This window comes from Scyliorhinus torazame, chromosome 1, assembly GCF_047496885.1.
Source record: "Scyliorhinus torazame isolate Kashiwa2021f chromosome 1, sScyTor2.1, whole genome shotgun sequence".
Lineage (NCBI taxonomy): Eukaryota > Metazoa > Chordata > Chondrichthyes > Carcharhiniformes > Scyliorhinidae > Scyliorhinus > Scyliorhinus torazame.
The window spans coordinates 403,512,955-403,530,988 of record NC_092707.1 but is presented as its reverse complement, the minus strand read 5'-3'; the positions used below and the strand labels follow the sequence as shown (position 1 = coordinate 403,530,988).

At 44.6% G+C, this 18,034-nt stretch overlaps 1 protein-coding gene across 5 annotated transcripts in view; it reads left to right on the top strand.

The window, feature by feature from the left end:
* LOC140428040 (collagen alpha-1(XII) chain-like) overlaps positions 1-18,034 on the top strand; it is a 462,913-nt gene that overhangs the window by 170,665 nt on the left and 274,214 nt on the right. For 3 of the 5 annotated variants that reach the window (XM_072514040.1, XM_072514030.1, XM_072514048.1), the window contains exons 16-20: positions 7,770-7,894; positions 14,993-15,142; positions 15,249-15,368; positions 15,693-15,857; positions 17,114-17,260. In XM_072514040.1, the coding sequence (XP_072370141.1) occupies positions 7,770-7,894; positions 14,993-15,142; positions 15,249-15,368; positions 15,693-15,857; positions 17,114-17,260 (707 nt within the window). The remainder of the gene's footprint in view (positions 1-7,769; positions 7,895-14,992; positions 15,143-15,248; positions 15,369-15,692; positions 15,858-17,113; positions 17,261-18,034) is intronic. The other 2 variants (XM_072514066.1, XM_072514056.1) reach the window with 1 other exon arrangement.

Below are 18,034 nucleotides of genomic sequence, written 5' to 3'. Positions count from 1 at the left end.
TGACCTTCCACCCATCCCCCCATGGAATCTCATGCACCTATGCCAAACTATGTCCCCCACCCACAATCTTTTTCCTTACCCACTCCACGTACCTAGTATCCATGGAGACTTCCTTTACAACACTAAGAGTGTTATCAATTCCGTGACAGCGTCTTGACAGTTATTTGCTAGCTTGACAGTTCCAATGAGGTTGTGTCGAAATAGTGCATAATCATGTTCAAGTTTATCAATTTCAGAGGATGCCTCGCCTCTCCCGAAGAATGTCTTACCTCTCCTGGAGGTGACCCAGGGCGCTATTCAAAGGAATACCTTTGCAAGAGACACTCTGGCTGCCCAAATGAATCCACAATCATTCAGACCTCCTCTTATCTGGTATAATCTGCACACTCTGGATTTCACACTGCTGGCTTTCCAAAATCCCCCTTCAATGTAGGCAGCTGGTGATTTAAATGACCAACTGCCTCCGCAAATTAAGCATGAGTGAACTCTGACCTGACTCCAGTCCCATGCCCACAAATTTAAGAAATGGCAGGCTCGGGGGTGGGAGTTAGAATTTTCAGCCATTTCTGCGATATTTACCACAATGGAGAGACCTCCCGATCCTTGAGAAAATATAGGCCGAAATACTTGCCCCCAGATTCAGTTGGGAGACGTATGAACATACAAATTAGGAGCAGCCTGCTCCATCATTCAATAAGTTCATGGCTGAATGGAGTGCAATTTGAACCAGACATTTCTGCCTACCCCCGATAACCCCGATAAGGGGGCAGCACGGTAGCACAGTGGTTAGCACAATTGCTTCACAGCTCCAGGGTCCCAGGTTCGATTCCCAGCTTGGGTCACTGTCTGTGCGGAGTCTGCACGTTCTCCCCGTGTGTGTTTGGGTTTCCTCCGGGTGCTCCGGTTTCCTCCCACAGTCCAACGATGTGCAGGTTAAGTGGATTGGCCATGCTAAATTGCCCTTAGTGTCCAAAATTGCCCTTAGTGTTGGGTGGGGTGACTGGGTTATGGGGATAGGGGAATCAGAGTTCACTCATGCTTAATTTGCGGAGGCAGTTGGTCATTTAAATCACCAGCTGCCTACATTGAAGGGGGATTTTGGAAAGCCAGCAGTGTGAAATCCAGAGTGTGCAGATGTGGGCCTGGGTAGAGTGCTCTTTCCAAGAGCCGGTGCAGACTCGATGGGCCGAATGGCCTCCTTCTGTACTGCAAATTCTATGATTCTATGAACCCTTGCTTATCAAGAATCTATCCAGCTCTGCCATAAAAATATTCAAGGACACTGCTTCCACTGCCTTTTGAGCAAGAGAGTTCCACGGCCCTCAGAGAGAAAAGATTGGTCCTCGTCCATCTTAAATGAGCGATCCCTTATTTAAACAGTGGCTCCTGATGCTATATTCCCCAACAACAAGAGGAAACATCTTCTCCACATTCACCCTGTCAATACCCCTCAGGATCTTACATGTTTCAATTCAGTCACTCTTCCCAACTCCAGTGGATATAAGCCCAGTCTGTAAACCTTTCCTCATAAGACCATTTCAGGTACTAGTCTGGTAAACCTTCCCTGAACTGCTTCCAACGCATTAACATTTTCCTTAAATAAGGAGATTAACACTGTACACAGTACTCCAAATGTGGCCTGGGGAGAGAATGAGGCTGTCCTGAGACCAGAAGACATAGGAGCAGAATTAGGCCACTCGGCCCATCAAGTCTGCTCCACCATTCAATTATGGCTGATATTTTTCTCATCCCCATTCTCCTATCTTCTCCCCATAACCCCTGATCCCCTTATTAATCAAGAACTTATCTATCTCTGTCGAAAAATCACTCAGTGATTTGGCCTCCACAGACTTCTGCGGCAAAGAGTTCCACAGATTCACCACCTTCTGGCTGAAGAAATTCCTCCTCATCTCTGTATTGAAGGATCGTCCCTTTAGAATGAGATTTTGTCCTCTGGTTCTAGTTTTGCTTACAAGTGGAAACATCCTCTCCACGTCCACTGTATTCAGGCCTCGCAGTATCCTGTAAGTTTCAATAAGATCCCCCCTCATCCTTCTAAACTTTAATGAGTATAGGCCGAGAGTCCTCAACCGTTCCGAATATGACAAGCTTTTCATTCCAGGGATCTTCCTTGTGACCTCCTCTGGACTCTTTCCAAGGCCAGCACATCCTTCCTTAGATACAGGGCTCAAAATTGCTCACGATACTCCAAATAGGGTCAGACCAGTGCCTTACACAGCCTCAGAAGTACATCCCTGCTCTTGTATTCTAGGCCTCTTGACATGAATGCTCGCATTGCATTTGCCGACTGAACCTGCACGTTAACCTTAAGATAATCTTGAACAAGGACTCCCAAGTCCCTTTGTGCTTCTGATTTCCTAAGCATTTCCCCATTCTCCATTCCTCCTTCCAAAGTGCATAACCTCACACTTTTCCACATTGTATTCCATCTGCCACTTCTTTGCCGATCCAAGTCCTTCTGCAGCCCCCTGCTTACTTAATACTACCTGACCCTCTATGTATCTTTGTATCATCTGCAAACTTAGCAACAGTGCCTCCAGTTCCTTCTTCCAGATCGTTAATGTATATTGTGAAAAGTTGTGGTCCCAGCACAGACCCCTGAGGTACACCACTGGTCACCGGCTGCCATCCTGAAAAAGACCCCTTAATTCCCATTTTCTGCCTTCTGCCAGTCAGCCAATCCTCTATCCATGCTAGGATCTTACCCTGAACACCATGGGTTCTTAACTTATTTAACAGTCTCCTATTTGGCACCTTGTCAACGGCCTTCTAGAAATCTAAATAAATCACGTCCAGTAGTGCTCCTTTGTCTAACTTCCTTGTTACTTCCTCAAAGAACTCTAACAGATTAGTCAGACATGACCTCCCCTTGACAAAGCCGTGCTGACTCAGTCCTATTTTACCATGCACTTCCAATTACTCCGCGATCTCATCTTTAATAATGGACTCTAAAATCTTACCAATGACCGAAGTCAGGCTAACCGGTCTATAATTTCCCATCTTCTGCCTCCGGCCCTTCTTAAACAGCGGTGTTACATTAGCCACTTTCCAGTCTCCAGGGACCCCTCCTGCCTCTTTGAGAACCCTGGGTGTAGCCCATCTGGTACAGGTGATTTATCCCCCTTCAGACCTTTCAGTTTCTCCAGAACCTTCTCCTTAGTGATGGCCACTGCACTCACTTCTGCCCCTTGTTTCTCCTGGAACCCTGGCATCTCACTGGTGTCTTCCACCATGAAGACTAGTCTGCCATTTCTTTGCTTCCTATTATTACTTCTCCAGCCTCATTTTCCAGTGGTCCAATGTTGATTTTTGCCTCTCTCTTACCTTTTATATATTGAAAAAAACTCTTCCTATCTTCCTTTATATTACTAGCTAGCTTGCACTCATATTTCATCTTCTCCCCCCTTATTGCTTTTTTAGTTGTCCTCTGCTCGCTTTTAAAGGCAGGCTTCCCAATCCTCTGGTTTCCCACTAATCCTCACCATTTTGTATGCTTTTTCTTTTTCTTTTAGCCTGTCCTTGACTTCTCTCATCAGCCATGTATGCCTTGTCCTCCCCTCAGCATGTTTCCTCCTCCTTGGGATGAATTTCTGTTATGCCTCCTGAATAACCCCTAAAAATTCCTGCCATTGATGTTCCACTGTCTTCCCTGCTAGGCTCCTTTTCCAATCAACTCTGACCAGCTCCTCCCTCATGTCTTTGCAGTTACCCTTATTTAATTGTAATATTGTTACATCTGATTGCAGCTTCTCCCTCTCAAACTGCAGGGTAAATTCTATCATATCGTGGTCACAGCTCCCTTAGTGTTCCATCACCTTAAGTTCCCTAATCAAGTCTGCCTCATTACAAATCACCAAATCCAGAATTGCTTGTTCCTTAGTAAGCTCTGTCACAACTGCTCCAAAAAGCCATCTCTTAGACCATTCCATAAATTACTTTTCTTGGGATCCACTACCAATCTGATTTTCCTGCTCAACTTTAAGTGGGAGGATTCCTCCAGCCCCACACCTCCACCTAACCTTCTGTTAAAACCGACTCACGATTATAATTTAATTGCAGTGTTAAGTCTGACAGCCTTTGGAAGCTGCTCATTTTGTGTGACCCCCCCCCCACCCCCCGGCTCCCCCGTGAACCCCAGGCCCCCTACCATGTGTAAGCTTGAATTGAAGCACAGTTAGAAAGGGAATAATTGAATCAAGACTCTGAATTCAAATTCAGTTTACACGTTCATCACGAATAATTGGGTTTCACAGGGATTTTCCTGCTCACCTGCCATAGCTCCAATGGAAAAATTGATCAATTCTGTCCTTTCAAGATTTCTGAAGCTCTAATGGAAAGGTTTTAGGAGATGAATGGGGAAAGCTCTAACATGATATTTTTACAGTTTCCCATTATGAATTGTCTTCGGAGCTCAATATTTAAAATGAAAACTATCCATGTCAACATGTCACGCTGAATTTACACCCATCAATCAATGGCGGTGCTGCAGTATATGTCACTCAGTTTCAGCAATCCATTACTCCATTTCCATTCCTGAACGCTTTGATTAATTTCTAGCCTGTAAGTCACTGCCATTTTTCCATTATGTTGCACGTCAACCATTGAATTAATTAATGAAATTATTGCTGCCGATTGGTTTTCATACAGCCATTTGGAGGGTTGGATTATCTGCACCCCCCGTGTAGCATGTTTTACGATGGCACAGGCAGACTGTCATTGACCACTGGTGAGATCTTCCGGTTCCACCTCTGTCAATAGACGTTCCTGTTCTTCGCACCCTTCACTGCCGGGGAACCCTTGGCGGGGACTGTAAAACCCCACCAGTGGGAACTGCTGGAAAATCCCAGCCCCTTAGTTTATTTATGCTGGGATTTATGCCCAGTTTTGTTGGAAGGAATTGGCAGTTTTAAGAGATGTACAAACAGGCTACTGAGACATAATGGTCGGGACTCTCCGAGCCCGCACTGGCTCGGAGAATCGGAGTTGACGCCAAGACGGCCCACGACGCCGGTCTGACGCCGGGACCGGTCCGACGCGCACGCAGTCAGCATCGCACCAGTCGGGGGCCAGTGATTTTCCGCGGTCGACTGGCTGAGTATCCGCCGGCGTGGTTCTAAGATGGTTCCACCCGGCGGGAGCTCAGATCCATGGCCGTGGTGGCCGTTCTGGTGGGGGGATGGGGGAAATCAGACTCCGGGAGAGGCCTCCACGACAGCCAGGCCCGCGATCAGTGGGTGCTTGCGATCCGGGAGGCCTAACGTCTTCCGCCCCGGCCCGCTGTGTGGTTCCGCCATGTTGCGCGGGTCCAGCGCAGAAGCGGTCGCCGCGCGCATGCGTGGACCCGTGACCGGCAGTGCAGGGACGCGCATCAGCGCAGGCGCTGCGTGCAGCACTCCGGCGCTGTGCTGGCCCTCTGTGGGCCACGGAATCGCTGGGCCAGGTGGCCCGTTAACACTGGCGTGAAACACTCCAGTGTTTACGCCGACGTCAACACTTAGCCGCGATTTTACAGAATCCCGGCCAATGTGTTGATTTGCCTCAATAAAAATAAGAATTCATTTCCAAATTGTCAGATGTCTCAGGCGATTTCTGTTTACTCATGCAGAACCTTCAATTTTTCCGCATTTTTAAAATTGAAACATTTAAGCTCTTCCAAATGTGTACTGGGTAATTTGCTCCATTGAATGTTATTGTTATGGAGAATTCTGGATGAAGAACCAAGTGCATCAAGATTGGAAGGGGAAGATAGGGAAACGTAATTTGGCTTTACCAAAATTGGGTTCTGGTGCTGGAAACGTTTCTTGCAAGCATGATCTTGGTAATGGAGCTCGCTGCCTCTGACCTCAGAGAAGGGCAAATGCCTTGGTGAGATTGGAAACATTCTCAATTTATTTACTTATTTATTATTAATAATAAAACAGCAGCTATGGACTCAAACTGAAAAGAATCATCATTACTAACCTGGAAGGAGTGATTGTGATGGTTGCAGCTCAGTTTGGGAAATGCAGTGGCTGGTTTGCATTATTCTTTTTACGGCTTACATCTTCTTTTCATTATGATTTGGTCGACTTTCTGCCAGCCCTTGGTTTTCACTCCACCTGGGCACAATGGCCCCTTGTGCCACGACAGCCAAATCTACAGCTTATCCCGGCTCAAACTGTGGCCTGGGAATAATCAGGGGATGTAGCTTCCCTCTGCATATTCCGAAGTAAATGCACGTTGATTACTTTATCTGTTTTCCATTAAGCCATGATGTAACTGTTTTTACACTTCATTTTTGCTTCATCCTTTATTTTTTCTTACCTCAGATTACTTTAGAATTGAGTCACCTCCCATTGGTGCAATTAGATACCAGTGTTCCAGTTATTTGCTTAACTATGTTACTTGATAGAGTGAGGAAGGTAAAGTCGGAAATGGATTTTGATGCTCATGAGGGAGTTCTCATATTTAAACATTGACTTAATGCACTTTTGATTGCAACTATTTGGAATAGTTTGTCAATCAAAGACATTCATTGTTTTTAACGAGAAACAGATACAGAATGCCTGTAGGATATTATATGCTCGTATTCGGCCCTGAGCTGGGCTCACAACCACATATCCACTGAATTGTCAGGATCGCCTGTCTCCCATTCTGCAATGTTGTCCATCTCCGCCCCTGCCTTAGAGCATCTGCTGCTGAGCTCTTGTCCATGAGTCCAATGTTCCTCTAGCTACCTCCTCACTCTCCATTACTATGACCTCATTTAAAACTCTGCTGCCACTATTCTGAGTCGCACCAACCCCTCTTGCTCATCGCTCCTGTTCTCGCCGACTTACATCTATTTGTTGTGTTCAAATGGCCTCACCCCTCCCTATCTATGCAACAACCATCCCCCTCCAGTCCTACAATCCTCCGAGATCTCTGTGCTCCTTCAATTCTGGTCTCTTGCTCATTCCCGGTTTTCATCTTTCCACCATTCGTGGCTGTGCCTTCAGCTTCCTGGTTCACAAGCTCTGGAATTCCCTCCCTAAACTTCTCCACCTCCCACCCTTCCATTAAGTTGCTCCTAAAACTTACTTTGGCCCGAACCCAATCTTCTCCATGTGAAGCTCAGAGTCAAATAATACTCCTGTGAAATGCTTTGAAACACCAAGAGTTCCAAGAGAGAGCTGAACCGGGGGTCAGAGGTAAAAGGGAAAGTGGGAGGTGTATTGCGGGGGGAGGGGGGGGGGGGGGGGGGCACAGAAAGAAGCTTGGGACAATTTCCATCTTTGCTTGACCTAACGCCACTTCTCTCCGCAAAAGACGTTCCAGGCTGCTATAAGAGAAAGATTCCATGGAATGCTGTCTCTCAAAACATAGAGCAATGCTCTGATTGATGATTGAGATAAGGGTGGGACTCCGTAAGTTTTTTTCTTATTCCCTGCTGGTGCTCCGAACAAGGGACCAAAGATGCAGTTGCTTTGCAGTGAAGTTCTTCACTTTGATTGTAAATTAAAATAAACTTTTTTATGCCAACTAGTTCAGTGGGCTAGACAGCTGGTTTGTAATGCAGATCAAGGCCAGCAGTGCGGGTTCAATTCCCGTACCGGCTGAGAATTCTGAATTCTCCCTCAGTGTACCCGAACAGTTGCCAGAATGTGGCAACTGGGGGCTTTTCACAGTAACTTCATTGCAGTATTAATGTATGTCTACTTGTGACAATGAAAAGATTATTATTATTATTATGTCAAGCTGACACCGTGGCTCTGTTTTTGTATTTGCAGAGCTGACACCACCTACAGAGTGGCAGTTTCCGGAATGTTTGAAGGTGGAGAAAGTTTGCCACTTCTCGGGGAAGAGCAGACAACCCTTTCTGATGAGCCGATGGTGATACCTACGGAACAGTCAGGTAACGATTGTGCTGATTGTTCAGTGATTTAACAGAATGCTTCTCTCCAAAGCAGTGACATATCAAGCACTGGTAGTAATAAGAACATAATGGAGGCCAATCAGCCACTTAAGCCTGACTTAGGTGACTTCCTGCATCTAGAGATACATGACTCAAACAAAGCAGGTATTTAGGTCTAAAAGCAAATTACTGCGGATGCTGGAATCTGAAGCCAAAGAGAAAATACTAGAAAATCTCAGCAGGTCTGGCAGCATCCGTAGGGAGAGAAAAGAGCGAACGTTTTGAGTCCAGATGACCCTTTGTCAAAGTATTTAGGTCTGTTTTCCATAGTTTGTTTTGCCTGGAACAGGTCACTAACCTGAAACTGTAGCTTTAGTGGCCTCACTTGGCATTAAGTATGGTTGACCAGCTGTCTCTCCCACTCTCACTGCCTGCCGTAGATATATAAGAAGTATTTCCAGGTTAATAATCAACCTGTTTAGTTGTTTCTGAATACACCTTCCGTGATCATTAAACTCTGGAGTTGGATTTGAACCTGGAGCATCGATTCAAGGAGAGGGGTGTTACCCAGCATAAGATTATGCCATGGCTGATCTGCATCTCAACTCCATTGGTTCTGTAACTCTTAATACCCATAAATAACAAAAAAGCTATCAAGATCAGCTTTTAAATTTGCAATTGACCTCAGCCAAAAACCTTCAATAATTCAACTTTAAAATATTTTGAATACTTTCTGTATAGGTCATTTGTTGCATTGGGAATGTTGGAGTTTGTTATTATGGCAGCTGCCCCAAACTCTCCTGAGGTGCTTTGTAGCTATAAAAGATGTGAATAAATAAAGTTGATCCACATTCACATTGCTCAATTATTTTGCTCCAGAAGTCAATCAGCATCTTGGTTCACTGATCATTGCTCAGCCACCTATTTTGGCAGCTTTAGGCAATTTAGTGCCCACCCTGCTCCGAGGAACACTGTTGGAGGGACCGCTTCCAATCACCTTGTGTTTCCATAGAACAGGATCTTGGGCTGAGGGAAGGGGAGGGTCAAAACCCATTCCTTTCAGATTATGAACGGAATAATTGGATAATGAGCAGGAGCTGAGGTGTAGCTTGGCAAAATGAGAAGGAAAGCGTGTCAGGGTTGTTTATTTCCTGGTGTCCAGCATTAGTGGTCATTGGCGATGGCCTAGGAGGTGGCTAAACACCAGAGCTCCCAGGCATGGCCCTCAGGCCTTCTGGACCTTCACAACAGGGCATGCCGCTGTCATTTCTGGTACTGCCTGTATTTCTGAGGGCTGTCGGCATAAAGAAATTGAATTGTCACCAAGGACTGCAAAGTAATAAACTAGGACTAAGTAATAAATAAGGTGTGTGTGTACGAATTGAGTCCCCACAGACTAGGGTATGAATTATGATCTCTTGTGAACAATTAATACACTCATGTGAAGCTCCTTTTTCCACTGTGTTAAGGCAGATGAGTTAAGCAGGCAGACAAGGACATTTTTCACAACACTGTCAAGAGGAAAGTAAATTATGTCACATTTAATGCAATTAATTCTGCATTTAAGATGAGACCTCACACTTCCAAAGTGGTAATGGGACAGTTGCAAAATTGATTGCCTCAAAGTATCAAAGTCAAATTAGGCTATTATATTCTATCTTCCTGCTTCTATCCTATCTATTCACTTCATAATTTTATATGTTTCTGTAAGATCCTCCCTCATTCTTCTAAATTCCAATGCGTATAGTCCCAGTCTACTTAGTCTCTCCTCATAAACCAATCCTCTCAATTCCAGAATCAACCTAGCGAATCTCCTCTGTGCACCCTCCAGTACCAATACATCCTTTCTGAAGTAAGGAGACCAAAACTGTACACAGTACTCCAGGTGTGGCCTCACCAGCACCCTATACAACTGCAACATAACTTTCCTGCTTTTAAACTCCATCCCTCTAGCAATGAAGGACAAAATTCAATTTGCTGTCTTAATTACAAAACAAAGAGCAAAGAGAATAAAGAAAATTACAGCACAAGAACAGGCCCTTCGGCCCTCCAAGCCTGCACCAACCATGCTATCCATCTGAACTAAAACCCCTTACCCTTCCGGGGACCATATCCCTCCATTCCCATCCTATTCATGCATTTGTCAAGACACCCCTTAAAAGTCACTATCGTATCTGCTTCCACTACCTCCCCCGGCAGCGGGTTCCAGGCTCCCGCCATCCACTATGTAAAAAACTTGGGCGTCATTCTCCAACCCCCCGCCGGGTCGGAGAATGGCCGTTGGCCGCCGTGAATCCCGCCCCCGCCCCCGCCGAAGTCTCCGGTACCGGAGATTGGGCGGGGGCGGGAATCGGGCCGCGCCGGTTGGCGGGACCCCCCGCTGGATTCTCCGGCCCGGATGGGCTGAAGTCCCGCCCAGGAATTGCCTGTCCCGCCGACGTAAATCAAACCTGGTATTTACCGGCGGGACCAGGCGGCGTGGGCGGGCTCCGGGGTCCTGGGGGGGGCGCGGGGCGATCTGACCCCGGGGGGTGCCCCCACGGTGGCCTGGCCCGCGATCGGGGCCCACCGATCCGCGGGCGGGCCTGTGCCGTGGGGGCACTCTTTCCCTTCCGCCTCCGCTAGGGCCTCCACCATGGCGGAGGCGGAAGAGACTCTCCCCACTGCGCATGCGCGGGAAACTGACAGCGGCCGCTGACGCTCCTGCGCATGCGCCGCATTTCCGCGCCAGCTGGCGGGGCAACAAACGCCATTTCCGCCAGCTGGCGGGGCGGAAATCCCTCCGGCGTCGGCCTAGCCCCTCAATGTTGGGGCTAGGCCGCCAAAGATGCGGAGCATTCCGCACCTTTGGGCCGGCGCGATGCCCGTCTGATTGGCGCCGTCTTTGGCGCCAGTCGGCGGACATCCCGCCGTTGGGGGAGAATTTTGCCCCTTGTCTCTTACATCTCCTTTAAACCTTGTCCCTCGCATCTTAAACATATGCCCCCTAGTAGTTGACTCTGCCATCCTGGGAAAAAGCTTCTGACTATCCACTCTGTCCATACCCCTCATAATCTTGTAGACTTCTAATCGGTCGCCCCTCAACCTTCGTCATTCCAATGAGAACAAACCAAGTTTCTCCAACCTCTCCTCATAGCTAATGCCCTCCATCTTTTCTGTACCCTCTCCAAAGCCTCCACATCCTTCTGGTAGTGTGACGACCAGAATTGAACACTATCCCAAGTGCGGCGTAACTAAGGTTCTATAAAGCTGCATCATGACTTGACAATTTTTAAACTCAATGCCCCGGCCGATGAGGGCAATCATGCTGTAGGCCTTCTTGACTAACTTCTCCACCTGCGTTGCCACTTTCAGTGACCTGTGTAGCTGTACACCCAGATCCCTCTGCCTATCAATACTCTTAAGAGTTTTGCCATTTACTGTATATTTTCCATTTATATTGGACCTTCCAAAATGCATTACCTCACATTTATCTGGATTAAACCCATCAGACATCTCTCGCCCAAGTCTCCAACCAATCTATATCCTGTTGTATCCTCTGACGGTCCTCATCGCTAGCACAGTGGCTAGCACTGTTGCTTCACAGTGCCAGGGTCCCAGGTTCGATTCCTGCTTGGGTCGGTCTGTGCGGAGTCTGCACATTCTCCCCGTGTCTGCTTGCGTTTTCTCTGGGTGCTACCGTCTCACACTCCATCTGTATTTTAAATTCAACCATACTGTGCTCACTCCTTCCGAAAGGATCCCTAACTATGAGATCATTAATTATTCCTGTCACATTACACAGGACCAGATCTGGAATAGCTTGCTCCCTTGTGGGCTCCATTACATACTGTTCAAGGAAACTATCGCGGATACATTCCATAAACCCCTCCTCAAGGCTGACCTGACCTACCTGGTTTGACCAATCAACATGAAGATTAAAATCCCCCATGTTAATTGCCGTACCATTTTTACATGCATCAGTTATTTATTTGTTCATTGCCCGCCCCACCGTGATGTTATTATTTGGTGGCCTATAGAGTATGCCTATTAGTGTCATTTTCTCCTTACTATTTCTAATTTCCACACAAATGGATTGAACCATTTTCTCCATGGAACCTATATCATCTCTCACTACCGCCCTGATGTCATCCTTAAATATCAGAGCTACACCACCTCCCTTACCTTCCTGTCTGTCCTTCCAAACAATCTGATATCCCTGGATATTTAACTCCCAGTCGTGACCATCCTGCAAGTATGTCTCTGTAATGGCCACTAAATCATACTCATTTGTGATAATTTGTCCCGTCAACTCATTTATCTTGTTTCGAATGCTACGGGATTCAGGTAAAGTGCCTTTATGCTAGTTTTAATACCTTCTTTGTGAATCCTAACACCTCCATTAATAACATATCCTGAGTTCTTCCCTTTATCTTTTTTCATAACTTTCCATGTAGTTGTACCCACCTCCCCACGTGCTAACCTGCTGTTTTGCTTACCATTAACCATTTTACTTCCTATAATTTTACCCTTCCCTTCTTGCTAGTTTAAAGTCCTTGATACCACTCTATTTATCCTTTCCGCTAGAACACTGGTCCCAGATCGGTTCAGGTCGAGACCGTCCCAACTGTACAGATCTCTCCTGTTCCAATACTGATGCCAATGCCCAATTAAACCACTTGGAACTTTTATTATTGAACTTTAATAAATGGGCAACACCAAAGCTTATTGATGAACGCTTTGTAACTGAAGGATAATAGATGAATTTGAATGCAGGGCTTGGAGTTTCCACTCACAAAACTTAACGTTCAATCTTTGGAGCAATGAATCTTCTCTGACTACATTTGGGGCTGGTTTAGCACAGGGCTAAATCAATGGCTTTTAAAGCAGACCAAGGCAGGCCAGCAGCATGGTTCAATTCCCGTACCAGCCTCCCCAAACAGGCGCCAGAATGTGGCGACGAGGGGCTTTTCACAGTAACTTCATTTGAAGCCTACTTGTGACAATAAGCGATTTTCATTTCATTTCATTTTTTTTTTCTTCTTTGATTTGTTCATATTCAGGCATTCACCTGTTTAACTGAATTGACATAACATACACAGAGAAATGTAAGATGAGTGTACTAAATGTTCATATGGGAAATTTGCAAGTTTGATCTTATCCTGTCGCAAAGTTTACCAGTGTAGCTATTTTCCAGTTCACTGTACACATTGTAAGATGAATTTGCTTGCTTCAAAATATAAACTTGTTCTTTTTTTTCCAGTCATGATCATGCACAGTATTTATATCGCACATGGATCAGCAACTCTGATAAATACTTATTTCTCCCTTTGGGATGCAATAGAATATTAATTTTTGATGTTCATTTAGAAGAGGACCGCCCCATGCCCATTCCATTTTTAATTTTGTAGCTAACACTGTATCCACTTACCGTATTTCGCCCATTGAAACAGGAGTCACACATGAGCAAGGAAGAAACATGTTGAGCCATCGAGTGAATTAACCAAGCTGAGTACACATCAGGGCAAAAGCCCCAGGTTATTGCATGTTATGTAGCCAGCAATTGCGTGGATTGTCACGAAATCTGCAAAAAAAGAAAGTGTTGTTGAACTAGTCGCAAGCACTCTACAAATTTAAATAAACATTATTTTCAACCCCTCTCTGCGTATTGTGGTCTTTGGCGTTTGTGCAGTGCAATCTTTTACATTTTCTTCCCATGTATCGAAGCTTTCTGCCTCGAGCTAAAGGGAGTTGTTTCATACTTCAGTTCATTTATGTAAATAATCGAGCTTGAGAAACTTGGATACTGTTTTTTAGTTTGTGTTGTGTGTTTTCGTGTTGAAATCATGAACATTTATATGTGATTATATTAATGTACCTGTTGTTTGATGTGCTAGAATTGAGTATGTGATTTGCTGTATCATCATTTTCCTCCAATTTGGTGTTCTTATAGCATTTGGTTTGGGATTGGACATAATGAATGTTTGATATTGAATACGAAGGATCTTCAAAAACATTGGATACATTTAAGCAGGAGAGCATTAAGGGAGTTCTCCGTAAAGTAATAACCCTTATTCAAAATGAACTGACAAGGAAGATGGTAATCCAAGGTCATTGAGAATTGGGGTGCTCTAATCAGGGAAGATAAAATTGGGTAATTTGACAATTGATGAGTCTACTTCGTGGAATAATAGATAATTAATGATCCGTTACATAAAATTCTGATGCAAAAAGCTACATTGAATGTTAATTTTGGGATATATTATTTGTAGCTACGTGCTAGGGTTACAGTATAAATATCTACCCATAGAAAACATAGAAAATACAGCACAGAACAGGCCCTTCGGCCCACGATGTTGTGCCGAATGGCACCATGACCAATGGTGTTGTAGCTTTAAAAAAGGTGCATTTTTCATTCAATAGAAAAGCTGCAAAAATGTATTTTCTGGTCTGCTTAAAAACATGTGATACAAATATGTGAACTGCAACTAAATATGCCTTTGTGTCACATATACATAATAATATAAGCTTGGCTGGTATGGAAATTGAAATTGTGCTACGGGCATCACTCCGCATCACAAACCAGCTGTCCAGCCATTGAGCTAACTGACCCCCTAGGTTATTCATCAAGGCCTCTACCTTCTCACCTTGCCCCTTAGCTGAGGTGTGGTGACCCTCAGATTAAATCACCATTGGTCCGCTCTCTCTTGAAGGGGAGAGCAGCCACTGGTCCTCTGGGACTGTGACGATTACACGATGATATTGTGTGACAAAAGTGACATAAAACTATTCTCCCATCCCAAACCAAAAAAGGTTTGGTCAACCTATTGTCATGAAGCCACTGTCCCTTTAACTCCAATTTCATTCCTAAACTCTATAGAGGTCATTTAATGTCAGTTGCAAAGGTGAGCATTGCAGCAAATTCTCACTGTATTTACTTTTGTTGCATAGCCATTTCTGATGCAAATTGTCTTTTATATTTTGACGATTCATGTCTAATTGTAAAATAACTGAAACAGAAAGTGATGCTTAATGCATATAATTTCTTTTTTTTAAAGTAGACTCAAAGTTTGTATCAAAAATGTATTCCTCGTGATAACTGTTTTCCAACTGTGACAGGGGTGCAATGTACCACCAAGGCAGCTGCTGATATCGTGCTGCTTGTGGATGGATCATGGAGTATTGGGCGACTTAACTTCCGCCAGATCAGAAGCTTCATTGCCAAGTTGGTTCAAGTCTTCGATATCAGTCCAAGAAGAGTACAATTTGGTAAGCTCTCCCTGTGTTAGCTAGTCTGGCTTCAATCCATCAACTTGCTCATCTCCATCCCTCCACAAATGAAAAAAAAACCACAATGCCTTGTCTGAATATTCAGGTTTGGCCCAGTACAGCGGAGATCCAAGGACCGAGTGGAACCTGAACACATACAGGGACAAGCAGAGTTTACTGACTGCTGTGGCTGGTTTACCTTACAAAGGCGGCAACACCCTAACAGGTAAGCTGTTTTATCCTGTGGAACCAGAGCTATGGATCAGAGGATAGGGTAGCTGTTGAACAGGCAGAAATAGTATGCAGCGAGTCTGTGAGGAAGGATAGACAAATACGCGGCTGATAGGACAAATACGCGGCTGGGGGACCGGAGAATCCCGCCCCATTTTCTAACCAGCACTCATAGGGAATGAACCCTTCACCTTGTAACTGAAAAGGAGAAAATACAACCTCTTAGTCAAAACCTTCAACCAATTACTGGTATAAATTTATTTCTCAGTGAATCTTCCCTCAATCATTGATACAAGGTGCCCTTTTTTGTTTGTCTCAGGCATGGCTCTCAGCTACATATTGGAAAAGAACTTCAAGGCTGATGCAGGTGCTCGTCCAAATGCTCGCAAGATCGGTGTCCTCATCACCGATGGCAAGTCACAAGATGGTGTTGACCTCCCCTCGGAGACTTTGCGGGAGATGGGAGTGGAGCTGTATGCTGTTGGTAAGTTGATATGGTGTGAAAGGGAGGGCCCTCTCGAAGCTGGAAGTAATGTTGAGTATTAAAAATATTGGGAAGAGTAGGCTCTGTGACAGGCTACCCATACTCTGAACTTGACCAATCAATGCAGTATCATTATTATAAGTCTAATCTAACAATCTGACCTCTCATGTACCAGTCAAGTTTCTTTGATAGGCAGACAATTTCGCTGATTGTAATTTTTAATTTCCATATTTTTTAAAAGACAAAGTTAAAAGTCGCAAGCTGACAATGGTGGGATTTGAAATGGCATTCTCTGGATTGCTAGTACAGTGACATAACTGTACACGATGATATGCATCTAAGTTAATATCTGTTGCATTAATTTTCACAAAAAGACGTTAGCATGAGGGTAATTTACGAAGTTTGTGATTGATAGCAAATCATACTAAATTTTACATATGCAATTCTGTTCTGAGGACTGAGCATTGGAAATTGTCCCTCAATATTCACAACCTCTCAGGCATTAAGGATGGGAAAGATGTTGCTGAATCCACTTCAGGAGTTCTAGTTTCTATTACTCTCACCAATAAAATGCTTGAGGGATCTTTTATTGGAGGGAAGGTGTTGGTGGTGGAGTATTACATGCTGAGGATGAAGTGTGAAACCCGTGACCAGCGAGATAGATCATTACTAGGATAAGGCTTTTGAAGGGGTGTAAAGTGATTGGAAGAGAATTGTAGAGCGCTGGGATCAGTTAAGGGATATTACATCGACTACACCAGAACCTAAAGATGGGTTGAAGAAATTTTGGATGGGGAGAGAGGATGAAAAGATTTGCAGATTTGAGGTTATTGTGCTGTACCTTTCAGTAATTCTTGAGTTGTAAAAATTATTTTGTGGGAAGTGGGCTTCGCTAGCAAGGCCAGTATTTTTTGCCCATCCCTAATTTCCCTTGAACTAGTGGCTGGCTCAGTCATTTCATTGGGCATTTAAGAGTCAACCACGTAGGTCAGACCAGGTCAGGATGGTAGATTTCCTTCCCTGAACCAGATAGGTTTTTACGACAATTGCTGATAGTTTCATGGTTACCAGAAACTAGCTTTTAATTCCAGATTTATTAATTAAATTTAAATTCGACCAGTTGCCATTATGGGATTTAAACCTATGTCCCCAGAGCATTAGCCTGCACTTCTGGATGACTAGTCCAGCGACATCACTATTATGCCACTGTGTCCCTGTGAATACTGATTATTGTCTGTTCTGATGTTCTTTTTTAGGTATTAAGAATGCTGATGAAGCTGAATTGAAAACGATTGCGTCTGATCCAGATAGCGTCCATATGTACAATGTAGCTGATTTTGCTCTTCTTGTTGAAATTGTTGATGACCTCACCACGAACCTCTGTAACAGCGTGAAGGGGCCAAGTAAGAAATACTATTTGATATTTGATTTCAATAAGCACTGTGCAGAGAATCATGCAGCATTGAAGGAGTCCATTTGGCCTATTATGCATGTGCAAGAGTTATTCAATTAATCCAACCCTGTTGCTCTTTCCCCACAGCCCTCCAGATCTTTCTGTTCTCAAATATTCATCCAATTTCTTTAGTTTCAGGAGTCAAAAATGGAGTGATGACCCCGCTGCCTACTGTTGGTGCCTTAATAATGGCAAGGCATTATTCTGTGAATTCTCTTGTTGTGCAACAATGTTAGTCCTGGCCGTTTCCAATAAGCCACATTGCAAGAAAGATATTTTATGCTAATACAATGCTACCAAAAATCCTTTTAGGCAGCAGAGTTTAGGAGGACCGAGAAAGTCAAGCCCTTGAAAGCAGCATATGGGCAAACTAGATGTGGAAGCCCCACTTAATGTAGCAATAATGAACCCAAACATGTCACAAGATGAAGGACCAAGGCTGGAACAACCTAATTATATTATTTTTATTTTTGGTCCTTCCTCTCAAATGGGAAGCAAAAATAAACTTGATTTTACATAGCACTGTTGCTTCACAGCACCAGGGTCCCAGGTTCAATTCCCGCTTGGATTACTGTCTGTGAGTAGTCTGCATGTTCTCCCTATGTCTGCGTAGGTTTCCTCTGGGTGCTCCGGTTTCCTCCCACAAGTCGGGAAAGACGTGCAGTTAGGTGAATTGGACGTTCTGAGTTCTCCCTCAGTGTACCCGAACAGGCACCAGACTGTG